The 21575-nt window shown below is 43.4% G+C and overlaps 1 protein-coding gene across 1 annotated transcript in view; it reads right to left on the bottom strand.

Annotated features, from left to right (window-relative positions):
• lmx1al (LIM homeobox transcription factor 1, alpha-like) overlaps positions 1 to 21575 on the bottom strand; it is a 508073-nt gene that overhangs the window by 465933 nt on the left and 20565 nt on the right. The window contains exons 2-3 of the mRNA XM_048522007.2: positions 7044 to 7129; positions 6478 to 6664 (exon numbers count right to left, since the gene is read on the bottom strand). Of these exons, the coding sequence (XP_048377964.1) occupies positions 6478 to 6664; positions 7044 to 7101 (245 nt within the window). The 5' untranslated portion in view covers positions 7102 to 7129. The remainder of the gene's footprint in view (positions 1 to 6477; positions 6665 to 7043; positions 7130 to 21575) is intronic.

The raw sequence follows: 21575 nt of genomic DNA, 5'->3' as shown, positions 1-21575 counted from the left end.
GGGCAGTTAAGAGTCAACAACATTGCTGTGGGTCTGGAGTCACATGTAGGCCAGACCTGGTAAGAGGGCAGTTTCCATCCCTGAAGGAAATTAGTGAACTAGGTGGATTTTTCCAACAATCGTCAATGGACTCACGGTCATCAGCGGATTTAATATGTTCAACAATAAAATGTGACGTAATTGCGGGGAGGTTTGGCGTACTGAAGTCGGGAACCTTTGCTGGGTTTGGAACTGGAGTATTGTGTGCAGCGCTGGCCCCATCCCAAGGAGGGATAGACCTGCCCTAGAGAGGGTGAAAGTAAGTTTCAGTAGGACTCTTTGCTGGACTGAGAAGCTATCCTGCGAAGATAGACTAAATAGACAGGCCCAATACTCTCTGAAGATTAGACAATTGTTGAGTGGTTAGTTGAAAGATGTAAATTTCTTTGATGACTTGATCGAAAAGGTGATTCCTTTGGCAGCAGAGTCAACATGTTTTCCCTTTGTTTTGATATTCTTGTGAACTTTCCTAATGAATACTTCAAAAACCTTCAACAAAACAATCTTTTTCTCAGCAATATTCAAGTTCTGTGCTGCTGAGTGATTATTAATCTAGAATTCATCAGAATTTGAAAATCGTTACCTCAGAGGAACTCACAATTCACTGCAGATTTCACCGTAATTCCGGAACAAAGAACAATTCTTCATAATATCAATATAATTTAATATTTGATTGTAACCCAGAATTACCTGCAACCCATCACCATTCCAGAAACTTCAGATATACATCAAAATCCCAGAATAATGAACAATTGATTACAATTGGAAAATTAATCGCACTTTCACATTATCCTTAAAATATCTACAATAAATCACAATTGAGAATAAATCACAATTGTTCACAATGCCACAAGGATTCATTTTCATAGAATGATTTCCAATTCATTGCAATTCCCAAATCACGCTCAATTCATCATAATTTCTGAATCACATTTAAGTGGTCAAATTCCCAGAATTATCAGCAATTCAACACAATCTCCAAATCATCCACAATTCATCACAAACTCTTAGTCACCCACAATTCATCACAAACCTGTAAAAATCTCCAATTCATCACAGTCACAGGATAATCCACAATACATCATCGTTCCCAAATAGTCCAAATGTCATCATGGCCATAGATTCACCAAGAATTCACCTCAACCCAAGAATAATGAACATTTCATCACAAAAGCAGAATATTTCAGAATGCATTGCAATCCCTGAATCATCAGTATTTCATCACAATCTCAGGACATTCCCACGATTTATCAAAGATTGGCTGAAGGCACACAATCAACAGCAATTCATCACAATTCCAGGATTATCAGCAATTCGTTATAATCAAAGAACACCATCTAATTCATCATCATCTCAGAATTATCAACAATTTTTTTTCCAATATCAGAATAATTCACAATCAGTACAATCCCAGAACATTCCACAATTCATCACTAAGACAGATACTTATTAAAACTTGGATGATAAACCACTGATCTGGGTTCTGTGCCAACAATTCATGTATAGGCTGAGATCTCGTGGGCCCTCTGTTTCTTTTTTGTTATCCTTTCACAAAGCCAATTCTCACCTTTTCGTAGCCTTCTCCAACTGTCCTAAGATTGAAAATTTCTGCCTGACTGCGGATGCTAAAGGCTTCTGTCTGACCACGTAAGACACTATCTTAAACGAGAAAAAGAGTTTTCTCGTAACCCTTTACAGTACTACACACTTATTCTGTACACATTTACTTAATTATCTCATTAAATACAATGCACAACATAATTCCATCCTCATAGTTCAGTCATAATTCAAATATTTAACATCTTGCAGTCCCAGAACATTGATCCAATGATGATAGTGTTTAAAACAGATGGAGGGACTAAAGCTAAAAAAACTTTGACATGTCTTTATAAAGGCCTTTAGGCAATTATTAAATGATTAGCCAAAATCTGGAAAAAGTTTTGACAATCATTCTGTTCCTTCCTGCAAGATTGAATATTTCTTAAATTAAATGGTTGCAGCATTAGATTCTAGCAAAAAAAAGTGTAGATTCCAACTATAACATTTCTCCAACAACGCTTGTGGATATGATCCATGTAGATCATAATCTCTGCAAGAAAATGAATATTCAAAAAGCATTAACCAGACATTCTATGTTAGTACCACCACATTGTAACAAGAAAACTACTAAACCCACATCACTAGCATCAATTTCTCTTTTGAATGGTTTGTGGAAACTTAGCGTAGTTAAAATGGGCTTGTTTATTAAGACGACCTTAAATTTCTTGTAGACCTCTGGACAAGATGCCACACTTTGACTTTGACCTCCAATAAACTTGTTAATGGTGGAGCTGCTGTGCTGAAAATTGGGACGAATCTCCAATAGTGCTTGAATAAACCTGCATAGTGCCTGGTCATTGACTATTGAAAGGAATAAAGTGTTGATGCTGATCAAAAGTGACAGCTTTGAAATGATTCATGAATATTGACAGCCTGTCAATCAATCCCTGTGAATGGTTGTATTTGCAACTATACACATACATCCTGGAATAACGACTGGAACCTTACACTCTTCAGAATTCCACCCTTCCCATGGAGTTGCATCCTTTCTTAGTATCTGTAATGGCTCAGTTAAAATTAAACCTAAAACTGGGCGGTTCACATGTGGAATGAACTGCCAGAGGAAGTGGTAGATACAGGCACAGTTACAACATTTCAAAGAAATTTGGGCAGGGACATGAATAGGAAAGGTTTAGAGGGAAATGGGCCAAATGCAGGCAATGGGACTAGTTTAGTTTGGGGAACCTGGTCAGCATGAACTAGTTGGACTGAAGGGCCTGTTTCCATGACTCGATTCTATGAAATTCCCGCATCAAAGAAATTACAATACTGTTCCAAAACCCAGATGAAAGATAAAGTCCACGAAGGCTTGCACAGTGGTTAGTCTGAATGATACTAGACCTTGCCCTACAACATGTCACAAATAAGTGACCCTGGCTTTGACAGATTAAATTTTTGCCAAATGTCTCATGAAGCCATTTTTGTAGTTTCTCAAATAATTTACCGATGTGCTTCATATGTTTCTTCCAAGAGTCACACAAAGCCAACACATTGTCGATATATCGCAGTTCAGTAGTCCATGAATCGTTTGATTGGTTGCCGTTGAAAAGTAGCTGGCGAACTTTTTGTTCCAACTTTGAAGAAGGTCATCTGGTGTTACATAAGCTGCAATTCTCTGGTTTGTTCTGTTAGTGGCATTTTCTACAGCTTTCTTGTGAGTCAGTCTCACTGATACACAATGAGTGCAAAATGTTTGATACAATCTTTGAAGTATCGCGTAAGAATCAATTTTTACTCTGGCATTTACTTTACAATAACCAATGCAAAATCTTTGAGTTTTGTCATGTTTTCGTATCAGTATAACTGGTGAATGCTAACTGTTTTGATTCATTTCAATGATCTTATTTCCCAAAATGGAACTGATGGCGTTTTTAACAATTTTTTTCAGTCTGCAAGGGTTTAGCTTAATAAATGGAGGATTTTCCACCTCAAAAACGTGTCCTGTTAGAGAAGTTCATTCTGGTCCACCTCTACAGAGTGCCTTAAACTTTTGATGACTTGACTATGACATTGCTAGACTCTGCTGGAATTAATGCGATATATTATTCAATATTTTTAACATCTCTGTGTTGACTGGGGATTTAATTAGGTAAACTTTCCATTGTATCATTCTCTTCCTTCAGTTTTACCTGAAGTACACTTGTTTGCAGGATATCATCCCTGATTATAATAGTGTTTCTGTATACTCAAAGGACACCCTATGTTGGGTTCTTTTTCTGTCTGGTGTACAATTAACTTAGCCTCTCTCATTAAATTTCATTTTAACTGATTGAAATTCACTAAATGGTGCTGACAGTCATCACAGAATTTAATGATGCACAGATCAGGCTGGTAAACCCATTAATAGAAGCTGACAATCCTAATTTCTAGCCATATATAGCTTTCTCCTCATCCACCCTGCACCTCCAATTGCATTACATTGAGTTGCCATAGTCATACCAGACCGTAGGCTGCCCCCTCATTAGGGAGAGACAACTGGCCATGGTTTAACCTGAGGGCCACCAGGCCTCAGGCAAAGAGGGGAGTCCTTCAGCCATTGATGAGAATTGAACCCACTCTGTTGGCATCACACTGCTTTGGAAACCAACAATCCAACCATTGTAGTTAAACCAACCCCAGCACTTCTAATAAAGGGGACTGCACTGCTGGCCTCAAACTTCACCCCAGCTTCTCTGTTTCCTGGGTTTGAATCCCACCACATCAGATAATGGAATTTGAATTTGACAAAAATCTGAAATTAAGAGCCTAATGATGACCAGGAAAGGCATTGTCAATTGTTAGGAAACCCCATTGGGTTCACTAATGTCCTTTAGGGAAGGAAACTGCTGTCCTTATCCATTTGGCCTACATATGACTCCAGACCCAACATAGTGTGGTTGGCTCTTAAACCCCTCTGGGTAATTAGGGATGACTAATAAATGTTGGCCTAGCCAGAGACACCCACACTTGGTGAGTGAAACCTGGTCTTCAGCGTTTCACCTTGCTTAGGGAACAAAAACAATGCTAAGTCCATCAGGTTCAGACCTGTGTTCTTCAGATGCATTAACTGTTTGTCCTATTGTTAGCTATTGGGAAATTGTACAGTGTTCATGAGCAACTGCGTGTGATTTTGAAAGCCTGTCTCAGAATTTGGACACATACTCTCCTCCTATTGATCCATAAACTTGCATAAATGGAAGTTCTCTTTTTACTTTCTGTCCACTCAAAGGGATGGAAACCTGATGACTTATTAGGTGTATCCTGAATTGCAAACAATAACATTGGCATTTCCTATTCCAAACCTTTGGATATTCTAGACAATAAGCTTTGATCCTAGCCTCTTTGAAGTTTGAGGGCATCTTTCCAACCTTCCCGTCACAACTAAGGGTAATATGTAGTTGACTTAAATTACATTATTCGTAAATTCCCATGGTTTCCTGGGATACTGGTGAATTTTGACTCCTGGTCATATTTGGTTAACAAACAAAATTAACTCTTTTTAAGGGAATAGGCTCTGGAATCTGCAGTCAAACCCATAATTGTTAGAATGTATTGGTATTTCATTTTAGCTTTAGGACTTGCAGAAATCACTAGAGCAAAACCTGAGGATTCATCAAAAGTGATTTTAGGGACCAATGGAGTTGGACGACTTGGATTTCCCCAACCATTCAGCATGTGTGGAATGTTTTGCAGAACAGAATTTCATCCCTGTGCAATTCCAAGGAGGAAAAGCTCTGACAGCCTTCAGGAACTTGACAATCCTGAGCAATGATTCTACTCACTGGGTTTTGAGGCAACACTTGGAAATAGCACTGTTGCTATGGTGTTATGACTCATTTCTTTAATTGATACAGTCCTTTCTGAAGATTCGTTAGCCATTCCAACAACTGCAACTTGTTTTCAAGTTAAATCACAATCCCAACATTATTCACAAATGATTATTATACCAGGATCAACAATAGTTCATTGTAATCCCAAAAAGAATCAGCAAATTCCCTTCCCCAACACTCATCAGCAGTTTGGCACAGACCACAATATTCCACAATGCATTACCATTCCCAATTATTCCACAATTCACCACTGTCCCAGATTATTCCACAATTGGCTATAATCCCAGAATATTACGCAATTCATTACCATTTCAGAATATTCCATAATTCACCACAATCCCAAAAATATTCCACAATTCACCACAGTCCTAGAATATTCCACAATTTACCACTGTCCCATTTTGTTCCACCATTCACTACCATCCCAGAATATTCCACAATTCATCATAATCCCAGAATGTTCCAGAATACATTATCATCCCAGAATGTTCCATAATTTGTCACAGTCCCAAAATATTCCACAATTAAACACAATCTGAGAATATTGCACAATTCATTGCCATCCTAAAACACTCCACAAATCATCACTGAATATGCCACATTTGATGGCCATCCCAGAATAATCCACAATTCATCACAATCCCAAAATGTTACAAAGTTCACTACCATCCCAAATTGTTCCGTAATTTACCACAATCCCAGAATATTTCACAATATTTGCAAAGTATGCCAACATTCATCACAATCCTGGAATGTTCCATAATTCACCATTATCCCAGAGAATTCCACAACTCACACAATCCCAGATTATTCCACAATTCACCATCATCCCTGAATATTCCAGAAGTCATCTCTGCACAAGAATATTCCACAGGCTACTACCATCTCAGAAAACTTCAAAATTCATCACATTCCCATAATATTCTATAATTCAGGACATTCCCAGAATATTCCAAACCCCAAATTACCAGTACTTCATCACAATGCCAGGATAATAGATTAAAGTGAGTTAATAAACCCAGGGTCTTACTTTTCATAGTCGTGTTTGCAGTACAGCTGCCTGTCCCGGCAGTAGCAGGTCCCGGAGAGTGGCTGCAGGCATGTTGTACATTTTAAACAAGATTCGTGCCAGGAGCGTTCATTGACACGCAGGATGTAGCGATCAGTGATGGTGAGTTTGCAGCCTGCGCACATCTGACCTGGTTCCTGCCCTGAGCCTAGACAATGACATTCTGCAATGAGCTTACAGACAAGGATTCTCTGCCCTCATCTGCCCTGCTCACGCTCCCTGGCCCTCACCATCTTAAACATCCCCTCCCGTCACCCTGGCACACCCTATCTGTGGGTGTGTGTCATCTACAGGATTGGGGAAAATCATCAAAACTCGTTTAACAGCAACTCTCAAATCTGCCACTCTAGCTGCCTGAAAGGAATTTCGCAATGCCCCATGCCTCACTCACTTGGCCAAACCCATATCTGATGCCCTCTTCCCATTCTTCCATGGCAGATGTACTGATGCCAACACCAGTGGGGCAAGGCAGTGGATACTTATTAGTGGCTTGTCAAGGAACAGGTCAATGAGGAACTAATACTTACTGCTGTCACGTGTGGGAGAAGTTTGTTTTAAACACGTTGGCGTCTCTTCTGTTTTCATGTCGCCTGCCACATTCAGAAAGACAAACCTATCAAACAGAATGGTTAAATGTTAATTCAATGACAAACAAAACATTGCCGCAATGTTGAGCCAAATTTCGGCCTGTGACATTACAACAGAGAATGCTGGAGAACCTCAGCAGGTTTGGCAGAGAATGTGGAGAGAGACACAGTTAACACCTTCCCCATAACACCATTAGACCAGCTACTTGGGACCGTTCCACCATTACACAGGATCATGGCTTATCCAACATTCCTCGCATCCAGTTTCCTTGCCTTTCCTTGTAGCTCTAGTTTCTCAACTGATCAAGAACCTAACCATCTCAGCCTTCAATATACCCAAGAACATTGTCCCCACAGCTCTCTGCAGCAAGAAGCTCCAAAGACTCACAACCCTCTGAGAGAAGAAGTTCCTCTTCATCTCTGTCTTATATTGAAGTCCATTTATTTGGAAACTATGCTCTGTGATCCTAGACTCTCCCAAGAGGGGAAACATCCTGAGCATTTACCCTGACAGGACCCTTAAGAATCCTACATATTTCAATGAGATCACCTCTCGTTCTTCTAAACTCCAATGAATACAGTCCAGACCTACACACAAAAGACAATCCGTCTATACCAGGATAATAAAATGTGAGGCTGGATGAACACAGCAGGCCAAGCAGCATCTCAGGAGCACAAAAGCTGACGTTTCGGGCCTAGACCCTTCATCAGAGAGGGGGATGGGGAGAGGGAACTGGAATAAATAGGGAGAGAGGGGGAGGCGGGACCGAAGATGGAGAGTAAAGAAGATAGGTGGAGAGAGTATAGGTGGGGAGGTAGGGAGGGGATAGGTCAGTCCAGGGAAGACGGACAGGTCAAGGAGGTGGGATGAGGTTAGTAGGTAGATGGGGGTGCGGCTTGGGGTGGGAGGAAGGGGTGGGTGAGAGGAAGAACCGGTTAGGGAGGCAGAGACAGGTTGGACTGGTTTTGGGATGCAGTGGGTGGGGGGGGAAGAGCTGGGCTGGTTGTGTGGTGCAGTGGGGGGAGGGGACGAACTGGGCTGGTTTAGGGATGCAGTGGGGGAAGGGAAGGGGGAAGCCAGCAACCCCAGAGAAGACAGCCACACTGAGCTCTGCCGCATCTTCACCATCCCCCCAGACCTCCCACTGACTGAGGATGAACGGTCAGTCCTTAGGAAGGGGCTCACCTTTGTCCCCCTACAACCACACATCAACGAATACCAGACACGGTTGGACATAGAGCAGTTTTTCCGCCGTCTTCGCCTCCATGCCTACTTCTTCAACCGGGAACCTAACCCTTCTTCCACTGACCCCTTCACCCACTTCCAATACAAGTCCTCCTCCTGGACACCACCCCCAGGCCTCCTACCCTCCCTCGATCTCTTCATCTCCAACTGCCGTCGAGACATTAACTGCCTCAACCTCTCCACCCCTCTCACCCACTCCAACCTCTCCCCTGCAGAACGGGCAGCCCTCCGCTCCCTCCGCTCCAACCCCAACCTCACCATCAAACCCGCAGACAAGGGTGGCGCAGTGGTAGTATGGCGCACTGACCTCTACATCGCTGAGGCCAGACGCCAACTCTCCGACACCACCTCCTACCGCCCCCTCGATCATGACCCCACACCCGAGCACCAAACCATCTTCTCCAACACCATTCACGACCTCATCACCTCAGGGGACCTCCCACCCACAGCCACCAACCTCATTGTTCCCCAACCCCGCACGGCCCGTTTCTATCTCCTTCCCAAAATCCACAAACCTGCCTGCCCTGGTCGACCCATCGTCTCAGCCTGCTCCTGCCCCACCGAGCTCATCTCCACCTATCTGGACTCCATTTTCTCCCCTTTGGTCCAGGAACTCCCCACCTACGTCCGTGACACCACCCACGCCCTCCACCTCCTCCAGGATTTCCAAATCCCTGGCCCCCAACACCTCATATTCACCATGGACGTCCAGTCCCTATACACCTGCATTCCGCATGCAGATGGCCTCAAGGCCCTCCGCTTCTTCCTGTCCCGCAGACCCGACCAGTCCCCCTCCACCGACACTCTCATCTGCCTAGCTGAACTCGTCCTCACCCTCAACAACTTCTCTTTTGACTCCTCCCACTTCCTACAGACTAAGGGGGTGGCCATGGGCACCCGCATGTGCCCCAGCTATGCCTGCCTCTTTGTAGGTTACGTGGAACAGTCCCTCTTCCGCACCTACACAGGCCCCAAACCCCACCTCTTCCTCAGGTACATTGATGACTGTATTGGCGCCGCCTCTTGCTCCCCAGAGGAGCTCGAACAGTTCATCCACTTCACCAACACCTTCCACCCCAACCTTCAGTTCACCTGGGCCATCTCCAGCACATCCCTCAACTTCCTGGACCTCTCAGTCTCCATCTCAGGCAACCAGCTTGTAACTGATTTCCATTTCAAGCCCACCGACTCCCACAGCTGCCTAGAATACACCTCCTCCCACCCACCCTCCTGCAAAAATTCCATCCCCTATTCCCAATTCTTCCGCCTCCGCCGCATCTGCTCCCACGATAAGACATTCCACTCCCGCACATCCCAGATGTCCAAGTTCTTCAAGGACTGCAACTTTCCCCCCACAGTGATCGAGAACGCCCTTGACCGCGTCTCCCGTATTTCCCGCAACACATCCCTCACACCCCGCCCCCGCCACAACCGCCCAAAGAGGATCCCCCTCGTTCTCACACACCACCCTACCAACCTCCGGATACAACGCATCATCCTCCGACACTTCCGCCATTTACAGTCCGACCCCACCACCCAAGACATTTTTCCATCCCCTCTCCTGTCTGCTTTCCGGAGAGACAACTCTCTCCGTGACTCCCTTGTTCGCTCCACACTGCCCTCCAACCCCACCACACCCGGCACCTTCCCCTGCAACTGCAGGAAATGCTACACTTGCCCCCACACCTCCTCCCTCACCCCTATCCCAGGCCCCAAGATGACATTCCACATTAAGCAGAGGTTCACCTGCACATCTGCCAATGTGGTATACTGCATCCACTGTACCCAGTGCGGCTTCCTCTACATTGGGGAAACCAAGCGGAGGCTTGGAGACCGCTTTGCAGAACACCTCCGCTCAGTTCGCAACAAACAACTGCACCTCCCAGTTGCAAACCATTTCCACTCCCCCTCCCATTCTCTAGATGACATGTCCATCATAGGCCTCTTGCACTTCCACAATGATGCCACCCGAAGGTTGCAGGAACAGCAACTCATATTCTGCTTGGGAACCCTGCAGCCTAATGGTATCAATGTGGACTTCACCAGTTTCAAAATCTCCCCTTCCCCCACTGCATCCCTAAACCAGCCCAGTTCGTCCCCTCCCCCCACTGCACCACACAACCAGCCCAGCTCTTCCCCCCACCCACTGCATCCCAAAACCAGTCCAGCCTGTCTCTGCCTCCCTAACCGGTTCTTCCTCTCACCCATCCCTTCCTCCCACCCCAAGCAGCACCCCCAGCTACCTACTAACCTCATCCCACCTCCTTGACCTGTCCGTCTTCCCTGGACTGACCTATCCCCTCCCTACCTCCCCACCTATTCTCTCGCCACCTATCTTCTTTACTCTCCAACTTCGGTCCGCCTCCCCCTCTCTCCCTATTTATTCCAGTTCCCTCTCCCAATCCCCCTCTCTGATGAAGGGTCTAGGCCCGAAACGTCAGCTTTTGTGCTCCTGAGATGCTGCTGGGCCTGCTGTGTTCATCCAGCCTCACATTTTATTATCTTGGAATTCTCCAGCATCTACAGTTCCCATTATCCCCGTCTATACCAGGAATCATTCTAGTGAACCTTCTCTGAAATTCTTCCAATTAAATTATATCTTTCCCCAAACAAGGGAGACCAAAACTCACCAGCACCTAGTACAGTTACAGTAAGACTTCCCAACTCTTATGCACCAACCCCTTTGAAATAAGGGCCAACATTCCTTTCGCCTTCCTGACTCCCTGCTGCCCCATGTGCTGGCTTTCTGAGTTTCATGCACAAGTACCTCCTAGTCCCTCTGTGTTGCAGCTTTCTGCAGTTTTTATCTTTTTTAAATAATACTGTTCTTACATCCTCCCTTCCAAAATGAACAAATTCACATTTGCCCACATTGTATTCCATTTGCCAATTTTTTACTCACTTAATCAATCAATAGCTCTCTAAACTTCTTTGTTTTCCTTTTGCAACTTGCCTTTCTGTCTATTTCTGTATCGTCTGCAAGTTTGGCTATAGTGTTCACTTCCTTCCTCTAAGTCACTAATATATATCATAACCAGTTGCAGTTCCAGCACTGATCCCTGTGGAAGCCAACTGGTTACAGTCCACCACCCTCAAAGAGGGCATTTAACCCCTTTCGCTGTTTCCTGCCCATTAGCCAATTCCAACCAAACTAAGCTTGAGACCCGGACCGACCACAGAGGCACCTGTTGGTATGGCAAGGTTTACACAACATAACTGGCTAAAAAGTGAAATCAGATAGAATTGTGGGCAACAGTACATCCCTACCTAATGAACTCATTGCATTCTACATTCACTTTGAACAAGAGCTCAGTGAAACAATATCACTGGCCCCAACAGCCTCTGGGGCACACACCCACGGTCACCGCTGCAGATGTTAGAATGACCCTCTTGTGAGTGAGCCCACAGAAAGTAACTGGCCTGGATAGAGTCCCAGCCATGCACACCAGCTGATGAGAGCATTTGCAGACATCTTCAACTTCTCCTTACTATAACCTGAAGCCCACGCCTGCTTCAAGACCACACCATCCCAATGCCAAAGAAAAATCAAGCCACGTGCCTGAATGTCTACCACCTGGTGGTTCCGACCTCTATCATCATGAAGCATTTTGAGAGGTTAGTCATGGCTCACGTCAATTCCAGCCTCCCAGATTCCCTTGATCCTTCGCAATTTGCCTATCGGCACAACAGATCCATGACAGACGCCATCTCCCTGGCCCTACACTCATCTGTGGAACATCTGGATAACAAGGGTACCCATGTCAAACTCCTATTTAATAACTACAGTTCTGCCTTCAATCCCATTATTCCAAACAACTCATCTCTAAACTCCAAGCCCTAGGTCTCAGCTCCCTGCTCTGTAACTGTATTCTGGTCTTCCTGACCCATAGACCACAGTCAGTAAGAAAAGGTGACCCCTCCACTATAATCCTCAACACCGGTGCCCCACAGGGCTGTGTATCCAGCCCCCTACTGTGCTCCTTATACACACAACTGTGTGACCAAATTCTGCCCCAACTCCATTTACAAGTTTGCTGGTGACATCACTGCTGTAGGTTGGATCTCAAACAACAACGAGACAGAATACAGGAGAGAGATTGAGCGCTTGGTGGCACGGTGTAAAGATAAACATCCTCTCCATCAACATCAGCAAAATAAAGGAGCTGGTCATTGACTTCAGCAAGTGGATTGGGGGGCACGCTCCTGTCTGCATCAATGGTGCTGAGGCAGAGATGGTCGAAAGTATCAAGTTTCCAGGATTGATGATCAACAATCTGTCCTGGTCCACCCACGTCAACGTGATGGTCAAGGTAGCTTCCTCAGGAACCTAAGAAAATTTGGTATGTCAACGAAAACTCTCAGCAATTTTTATAGAAAGCGTCTTATCTGGATGCATCAGTGTGGTATTGCAACTGGTCTTCCCAAGACTGCAAGAATATATAGGAAGTTGTTAGCATAGCCCAGCCTATCGCACAAACCAGCTTCCCATCTGTTGACTCCATCTATACTTCCTGCTGCCTCAGGAAAACATCCAACAGAATTAAAGGCCCCTCCCACCCTGGTTACACTCTCTTCCACAGATAGAGGATATAAAAGTTTGAATACACGTACAAACAGATTCAAGAACAGCTTCTTCCCCACTATTACAGACTTTTGAATGGACCTCTCAAATGCCTCCTAATATGCATTGTAATTCAACTTTACCCCACAACATAACTTCCTTGGTTAGGCACAGTTGGTTTATTCCTGTTAGAATCTTTTGTCCTTACTGGGATATATTTTTACTGAGAGTCATGAATTACCCCCTTAAATGTCTGCCACTGCTTCCTACCATCATTCCTGCTAATCTGCCTGCCCAGTTCACTTTAATCCACTCCATCCTCATTTCAGTGTAATTCCCTTTATTTAAGTTAAACTCTTTTGCTTCCAACCCTAGTTTCTCACTTATGAATAGAATATTAAATGTAATTATGTTACAGCCACTCCTTCCTAGGGGGACTTTTAGTATAAGGTAATTTATTAAACCTGCCTTGTAACCTATTTCCACACCTAGGATAGCCAACTCCTTGGTTGGGTCTATGACATATTGTTCACTTACCTTGATTTGGAAACTATCCTTGATGCATTCTATCAATTTGTTCTCATAGCTACCCTTTCCAATTTGATTAACCCAATCAACATGAAAATTAAAGTCACCCATAACTATTGCTCTATTCTTTTCACGTTCCTGTTATTTGTTGATTTATAGCCTTTGCCACAGAGTGGCTATTATTTAGGGATCCATACTCTAACCCTGTCAATGCCATCTCTCTCAACTGTCCTCATTTCATTTCCTATTGACAGGGCTATTCCCCTCAGTTTTCATACTTCCTGTTCCTCCGTAAGTTCTGATATCCCTCAATGTTAAGTTTCCAGTTTTGACCTCATTATAGCCATGTTGCTGTAATGGCTATGAGGTCATTTTCATTTACCTTGATTTGCGCTGTCAGTTCATCTACTTTACTCTGAATGATTCATGAATTAAGATACAAAGGCTTTACACTTGTTCCGTTATCGAGTTTCCCTACACTTGTAGGTTTCCTTGGTACAATACAACATTCACATGTTCTGTATCTTCCTTTATTTCTGGTCATGCTCAGCCCCATCACTGACCCGCAATCCTACCTTCTCCTTTACCTTAGATTTTATCATTTTCCATGCAACTGAAGCACAGCCCTATTATTTTGTTTAAAGCCCTACCCAAATCCCCAGTTCTGTGATTCACCAGGAGCCTGGTGCCAGCATGCTTCTGCTGGAGCCTGTGCTCTCCTTCCCCAATACTTCGCCAATGTCCCCTGAATTCAAACCCTTTTCTCCCACACCAAACTTTGACCCACATATTTATCTCTTTAATCTTGTTGAATCCTGTGTCAACTAGCTCGTGGTTCAGGTAGTAATCTGGAGAGTATTACCTTTTAGGTTCTGCTTTCCAGTATAACCCCTAGCTGTTCATATTTCCTCAGCAGAACCTCTTTCCTGTTTCTGACTGTATCATTGCTACCTACATGGACCACATCAACTGGGTCTTTCCCTATCTGCTCCAAGCTCCTCTGCAGGCCAGATGAGATAGCCACTGGGCACAAGGCAGCCTTTGGGACTCAATCTTGGTCACTGAGGCTAGTGTCTATTGCCTTGACCATATATCCCTGATTACAACTACATTTCTCTTTCTTCCCCTCTCTTGAATGGGTCCCTGTGCCACAGTGCTATGGTCTGTCTGCTCATCCTCCCTACAGCCTTCAATCTCATCCATACAGGGAACAAAAATCTCAAACCTGTCAGACAAGCTCAGGCTTCTTCTGCACTACCTCCTAGATCCCACTAGCTGCCTTGCTTGTAGGCACACCCTCTTGTCCCTGGCCACAATTAATCTAAAGGGTGTGACTGTCTCTTGAGACACAGTTTCCAGGTAACCCTTCCCCTTCCTGTTATGTTTGACGCTCAGGCTCTAGCTCATCGCCTCTGAGCCAGAATTCCTCAAGCAACCAAAACTTGTTACAGATATTGTCCCAATGAACCGCAATGGGGTCCATCAACTCCTACATAATGCAGTTACAGCACATTGCCTGGTCCTGCATCTCTTTTTTTTTAAACTTTGTGTCCAGTATGACTCCTTATTGAATTGAAGAATAGGTCGAAAAGCCATACACAATTTTTCACCTCTCAATTCAAGTCTACTGGAAAACTTAACAGAACAATAGAAGCAGTAACTATTACTAATTAAGTGTTATAATACAATAACACCCTGCTAACACACCCTTGGGGAAGGGAACATTCGGAAAACAGATTGTCTCACTCCAGTAGCAGGAAGGGAAACTCCAGCTTTTGGCTGTAACCGAGAGATGGAAAAAATAGCTTTCAATTCTTCAAGATCCCAATAACAACTGCTGAAAACTAAAACTAAAACTCCTGGTTCTGTGGAAGCACAACCCCACCCATTCAGGCTGCTTCTATTTTTCCAATTTAACAAAAACCCCAGGGCCTCCCAAGCTGTTTACTCTAATGGCTTTGGTAGACTGTTTTGCGCCTGTGCCTTAAAACCTCAGTTCAAAAGAAAAAAAACTAGTACAAAATAACCTTTTAAAACCATAGCATCGTCACATCACCCCCCTGATTCTGATATTGAATGGCTAGTCAGTTTTATGCTCTCAGAATGGTGTAAATTCATCACTTTAAGCTCCTATCATTTACTATGGTGAGAGCACAGCTCGGGGATAGGAAGGCTAGAAACGTAGCCGTACTTTGGTTCGCACTTTGGACTCAGTTGTTGTCCTCCCATGAGAGGCTTCTGTCCTTCTTACACACTGGAGATGACTCACACTGATCAATATCTACTCGTATCAAAGCATGGCCCATAGGTACAATCATGTAGCCACTTGTATGACAGTAGGATATGGAAGACTCCCAGAAGAATGGTCATGAAATACCTCAACATATACCTTGGAATATTACATATTATGTAGATATATGCAGCACAAATTGTGTTTCATGTAAGGCATGTGATTTATACATATTAATGTAATTTATTTTAGTGTTGGATTTTGAACAAGTGGCATGTGGGTTTTGGTTTATGTGCATTTTGGGGTTAAATAATTAACTTATCAGTATTACTAGAGCCATGACCAGTGTGAGAAAAAAAAGTCCCTGAAGTGATTGTAGGAATTTGTATGCATTGCGAAAGATTTATGATCAGTCAATGTAAATGTTGAAAAGGATTGGCTTGCTTTCTGTTTACAGAATCAGGAAATTGACTTTTTTTTGCCGAGGGGAAAAGATCCGTATGTTGGAAAGCTTTTTGGGCCCTAGTTGATGTTAGATGAGAAAAACAGCCTCTCCTTGGAGAAAGGAGTTAGTTCAGAATAGTTTGGAAGTAGATTACCTCAGATTAAGGGTTTAGTTTGAACTTCCAGACCAGAGGTTTTTGGTTCAACCCCTGAAGAGTTATTGCTGAAGCTGAGAAATCGGTTGTATGAATAATCAAGGCAGAGTTATCAAATTCTTAAGACCTAAATTGGAAGAAGGTGTTAAATCTGACCACCGTAGATACTTTCTACTATTAAAGACTGACTGTGTCCCATCTCTCTGCTTAGATTTTTAAAGAGACAGTTCCCAATAATATCTCCACAGAATACTATCCCTCGATTCACTATCCCAAATAAACTCCTCATATTTTATTAAAGAGAGGTAGTCCCCAATGAATCAACACAGCTCATTAAAGCCATTAACTCCAATAAACTCTCCCCAAATCATGAAACAAAGATTGTCCCCACTAAGGGGCTATTAAAGAGATTCTCTCCATGTGATTTGGGTGAGACTGAGCAGATAAAAGGAACCACAGGTTATTAATGGAGATGGTCCCCATTAAACTCCTCACAGATGGTTAAAGAGAAACTTTCATCAAGAGTTTATAATGATTCTTAAAAAGAGGCTGTCCCCAACAAACTATGCACAAATTATTAAAAACAGATTGTCTTCAATAAATTCTCCACAGATTATTAAAGAAAATCATTCTTTAATCATTAAAACAAATTATTCAATGGTGACTTTCCCCATTAAGGTTTCACACAATGGGCCAGAGGGCCATGTTCTGTGCTGCAGTTCGCTATGGCTCATGGGGAAATCTAGAACATAGAGCCACTGTTTAATAACAAAGTTGTCGCTCATTTAAGAGATAATAGGAACTCCTGAAACATCAGCTTTACTGCTCCTATGATGCTGCTTGGCCTGCTGTGTTCATCCAGCTCCACACCCTGCCACTCATTTAAAACAGGGATGAGGTTTTTTTTCCATCTTAGAGAGTCAAGAGGACCCTCTCTTAGGAAAAATGTTGGAAGAAGAATCTTTGAGTCTTTTTAAATCAGAGATTGATAGAGAGACAGAGTCTTGTGAAGCTAGAGGTTACAGTTTTTCAGGATTAGGCGAGATTTTGGATTTGAGGTTACAATCAGATTAGCCACGATCTTACTGAATTGTGAAATGGGCTAATGGGACTAAATGCAATCAATCATCTCGCTCCAAATTCATCAGTTTATATAACTGTTCATCGATCATTAAAGACAGGCTATCCACAATTCAAATGAGATTATTAAAGTGACACTCTTCCCATTTAATTGTCAGAGAATTTCCACAATTGGCTTACAGCAGATCATTTGACCAAGACCATCCCCAGCAAATTTAACACAGATTATGAATGCAACATTCTCCCCAATTAACATGATACAGATCACTAAAAAGGGACTTGACCAATAAACTGTCCACAGATTATTAAACAGAGACTACTCCCAATTATCTCTTCACAGAATAGTACCTGGAGATTGCCTCCAGTTAAACCTATCACAATCAATAAGGAGACACTATCTCCAAATAACAGCCCCAGAGCTCATTCAGCACAGACTGCCCCATTAAATGCTCCTTAGAATATTAAATAGAGATTGTCCCAACTCAAATTGTTAAAGAGAGTGGCTCCCCAAAATTTCTTCACAGACCATTAAAGAGACATTGTGCCAAATAAACTTCAACATATTATTTATGAGGGATTTTATAGGACTTTTAAAGAGAGGCTATCCTTAAATTGGCCTGCCACATAGTTTTAACAGTCCCCAATCTATACTCAATAGAGTGTTAGAGAGAGAGATTGCCCCCAAAAACGCTCCACTGATCATTAAAGGAAGACTGCCCGCCACAAATCTTCACAAATTATGAGAGAGACTGTAAGCCATAAACATTCCACAGGTTTGAAAGGAAAGATTGTTCCCAGTAAACAATTTTTAAGACAGAAACTGTCCCCAGTAAACTTTCTGCAGTTTGTTGATGGAAGACCCTTTTACAGATTATTAGAGAGAGATGGATCCAACGAAGTCTCCACAGAATATTGAAGACAGACGGTCCACAATACATATTTCACACATTATTGAAGGCACACTTTAACCAATAAACCCTCCAATGATTAGTAAACACAGGCCGTCCACAATAAGGTCTCCATAATAAAAGCTGCTGTCCCCAGTACTTTCTCCATGGATTTTACTGAGGGACTGTCCCTAATCAATGCAGTACAGATCTTCAAAGGCACTATCTTCATTCAATTCTATCAAACTCGGTGCTAAAGACGGACTGTTCCTAAAGGTCTGTCTGCAGGTTATTAAGGAGAAGCTGTCCCTCAATTTGCAGTCAGGATTATTAAACACAGACTGTCCCCTGTAAACACTCTACAGACTTTCAACTAATACTGATGCCAATAAACTCTGCGTATTAAGAGAAAACATTCCCAATAGACCTGCCACAGATTTTTTTTAAATAAAGACAGCCCCCAATTAATGTTCAATAAATTATTAGGAAAGACTGTCCCTTAATAAAATCTCCACTGATTGTTAAAAGGAGCTTGTCCCCAAAACATCTTCTCACAGCCCACTAAAGACAGATTAATAAAAGTGCCACTGATCATTATGGCGACTGTCTCTAAATAATGGTCCATAGAGTTTTAAATGTAGACTGTCCCCACTACACAGTCCTGTTTAATGGAGACTGTTCCCAGTCCTTAAGGGGAGACTATCTCAACAGATTATTAAAGGGTCTGTCTTGAATACACACCACACAGTTATTAAGGAGGGACAGTCTTCCATAAACCTGCCAGGCTGTCCCCAGTAAATGTGTATTTTTTAAATATAGCGTGTCCCCCAATAAGCTCAGCACAGATTATCATCATCCATCAAGGTATCTTCAGACCCAAAGGAACAAGAGAAGAGCTGATTGATATCCCAGCTGAGGGTTAATTGTTTGTGAATTGGCTGTATAAATGTGGGGATTGAGTCATCAGCGGGGGTGAGTTTTACAGAATGCAGCTCACTAAAATGAAGTGCCCACATATAAATGTAAACTTGGTCTCGATTTACAAACAGAGATCTTCTGGTGTAAAACATTGCTTATTAAAGAGACTGTCCTGGGACTGTGGAACTGGGTTACTCCTTCATCAAAGAGGAAACAACTGATGAGCTTAACCCTTTTATTGCCATACAGAAGCAATGTGTGTTTTTTTGGGTGGAAGTGAAGCCTGATGATTTAAACACAGATGAAGGTTAGGCCAAATTGTTAACTTTCATTCGCATTCAAGTTTGTCAAGAGGATGATTTATTGACGGCTTATGGTCAAAATTTCTCAAATTTGGAAAGAATGAGAATAGAACTATGCAAGAGTAACTAAAAGAATTCCATAGATTGTATGGAAGACTGTTCCATTTAGAAATTCATGAATCTGTGCTTGACATTTCAGTTTTTAGACTGTGTGGAAGTAACAAGCATGGATAGTGTTCTTACAGTTGAGCCGTACGGGAAAAGGTTTTCCTCACATATGGGATGTAGGCCAGCAACTGTTAGACTTGCTGTTCAGAATGTGGTGGTGAACTGCCTCTTGAACCACTGCAGTCCATGTGCTGTAGCTTGACCCACAATGCCCTTGGGTGGGGATGGTAAATTCCAGGACTTTGACCCAGTGCCAGTAAGGGAACGGTGATACACTTCCAGGTCAGGATGGGGAGCTTGCGGGGGGTAGTGTTCCCATGTAGTTACTGCCCTTCTTGCCCTTCTATATGGAAGTGGTTTTCAGTTTGGAAGATATTGTCTCAGCATCTTTGGTGAATTTCTGCAGTGCATCTTGGAGATAGTACACACTGCTGCTACTGAGCTTTGGTGGTGGAGGAGGGAGTGGATGCTTGTGGATGTAGTGCTGAGCAAGCGGCTGCTTTGGCCTGGATGGTGTCAAGCTTCTTGAATATTGTTGGAGCTGCAGGTGAGTGGGGAGTATTCCATCGCCCTCCTGACTTGAGCCTTGTAGATGGTGGACAGTTTTGGGGAGTCAGGAGGTGAGTTACTCTCTGCAGTATTCCCTACCTCTGACCTGCCCTTGTGGCTATTATGTTTATGTGATGAGTCCAGTTGAGTTTCTGGCTAATGATAATCCCTAGGATGTTGCTAGTGGGAGACTCAGTGATGGTAACATCATTAAATGTCAAGGGGCAGTGGTTAGATTGTTTTGTATTGGAGATGGTCATTGCCTGGCATTGTGTGCCACTTCTGACCTTATGATAGAGGGAAGGTCATGGATGAAGCAGCTGAAGATGGTTGGGCCGAGAACACTACCCTAAGGAACTCCTACAGAGATGTCCTGGGGCTGAGATGACTGACCTTCTACAACCACAACCATCTCCCGATGTGCCAGGTATGACTTCAACCCCTGGAGAGTGTGGCCCCTGAAACCCATTGATTCCAGTTTTACTCGGTGTCCTTGATGCCACATTCAGTCAAATGCTGCATTGATATCAAGGGTCAAGCTGGGGCATCACTGAACAGGTTATTTCTGAGCAGGTGCTGCTTAATAGCACTGTTGGTGACATCTTCCATCACTTCTCTTTGCTGATCGATGGTAGACTAACGGGGCGGTCATTGGCCAGGTTGGATTTGTCCAGCGTTTTGTGTACAGGATATACTTGGGCAGTTTGCCCCATTGTCAGGTAGATGCCAGTGTTGTAACTGTACTGGAACAGCTTGGCTAGAAGAAAAAATTCTGGAGCACAAGTCTTCAGGAACTAGTGTGGGAATGTTTTGAGGGCATATAGCATCTGCGGTATCCAGTGTCTCCAACCATTTCTTGATATCACGTGAAATACATCAAATTGGCTGAAGACTGGTATCTGTGATGCTGGGGACCACTGGAGGAGGCTGAAATGGATCATCCACTCAGCACTTCTGGCTGAAGGTTGCTGTGAATGCTTCAGCCTTATCTTTTGCACTGATGTGTCTTCCATCATTGAGGATGGGGACAGGATCTGCTGCCCGTGGGATCGCTTAGCTCTATTTATCACCTGCTGCTTATGCTGTTTGGCCCATAATTAGTTCTGTTTAGTGGCTTCACTGGGTTGACCTCCTCTTCAGGTATGGCTGGTGCTTCTCCTAGCATATCTTCCTACACTCTCCATTAAACCAGGGTTGATCCCCTGGCTTGATAGTAATGGTTGAGTGGGGGATATGCTGGGCCATGAGATTGTGCTGGAGTACTATTCTGCTGTTGCTGATGACTCACAGTGCCTTATGGATGCCCGGTCTTGAGTTGCTAGATCTGAGTGAAGTCTGTCCCATTTAGCATGGTGATAGTGACACAACATAATGGAGGTTGTTCTCAATATGAAGGTGGTACTT

This window comes from Stegostoma tigrinum, chromosome 35 (genome assembly GCF_030684315.1).
Source record: "Stegostoma tigrinum isolate sSteTig4 chromosome 35, sSteTig4.hap1, whole genome shotgun sequence".
In the NCBI taxonomy this organism is placed as follows: Eukaryota; Metazoa; Chordata; class Chondrichthyes; order Orectolobiformes; family Stegostomatidae; genus Stegostoma; species Stegostoma tigrinum.
This window is presented reverse-complemented; position numbering and strand designations above follow the sequence as displayed.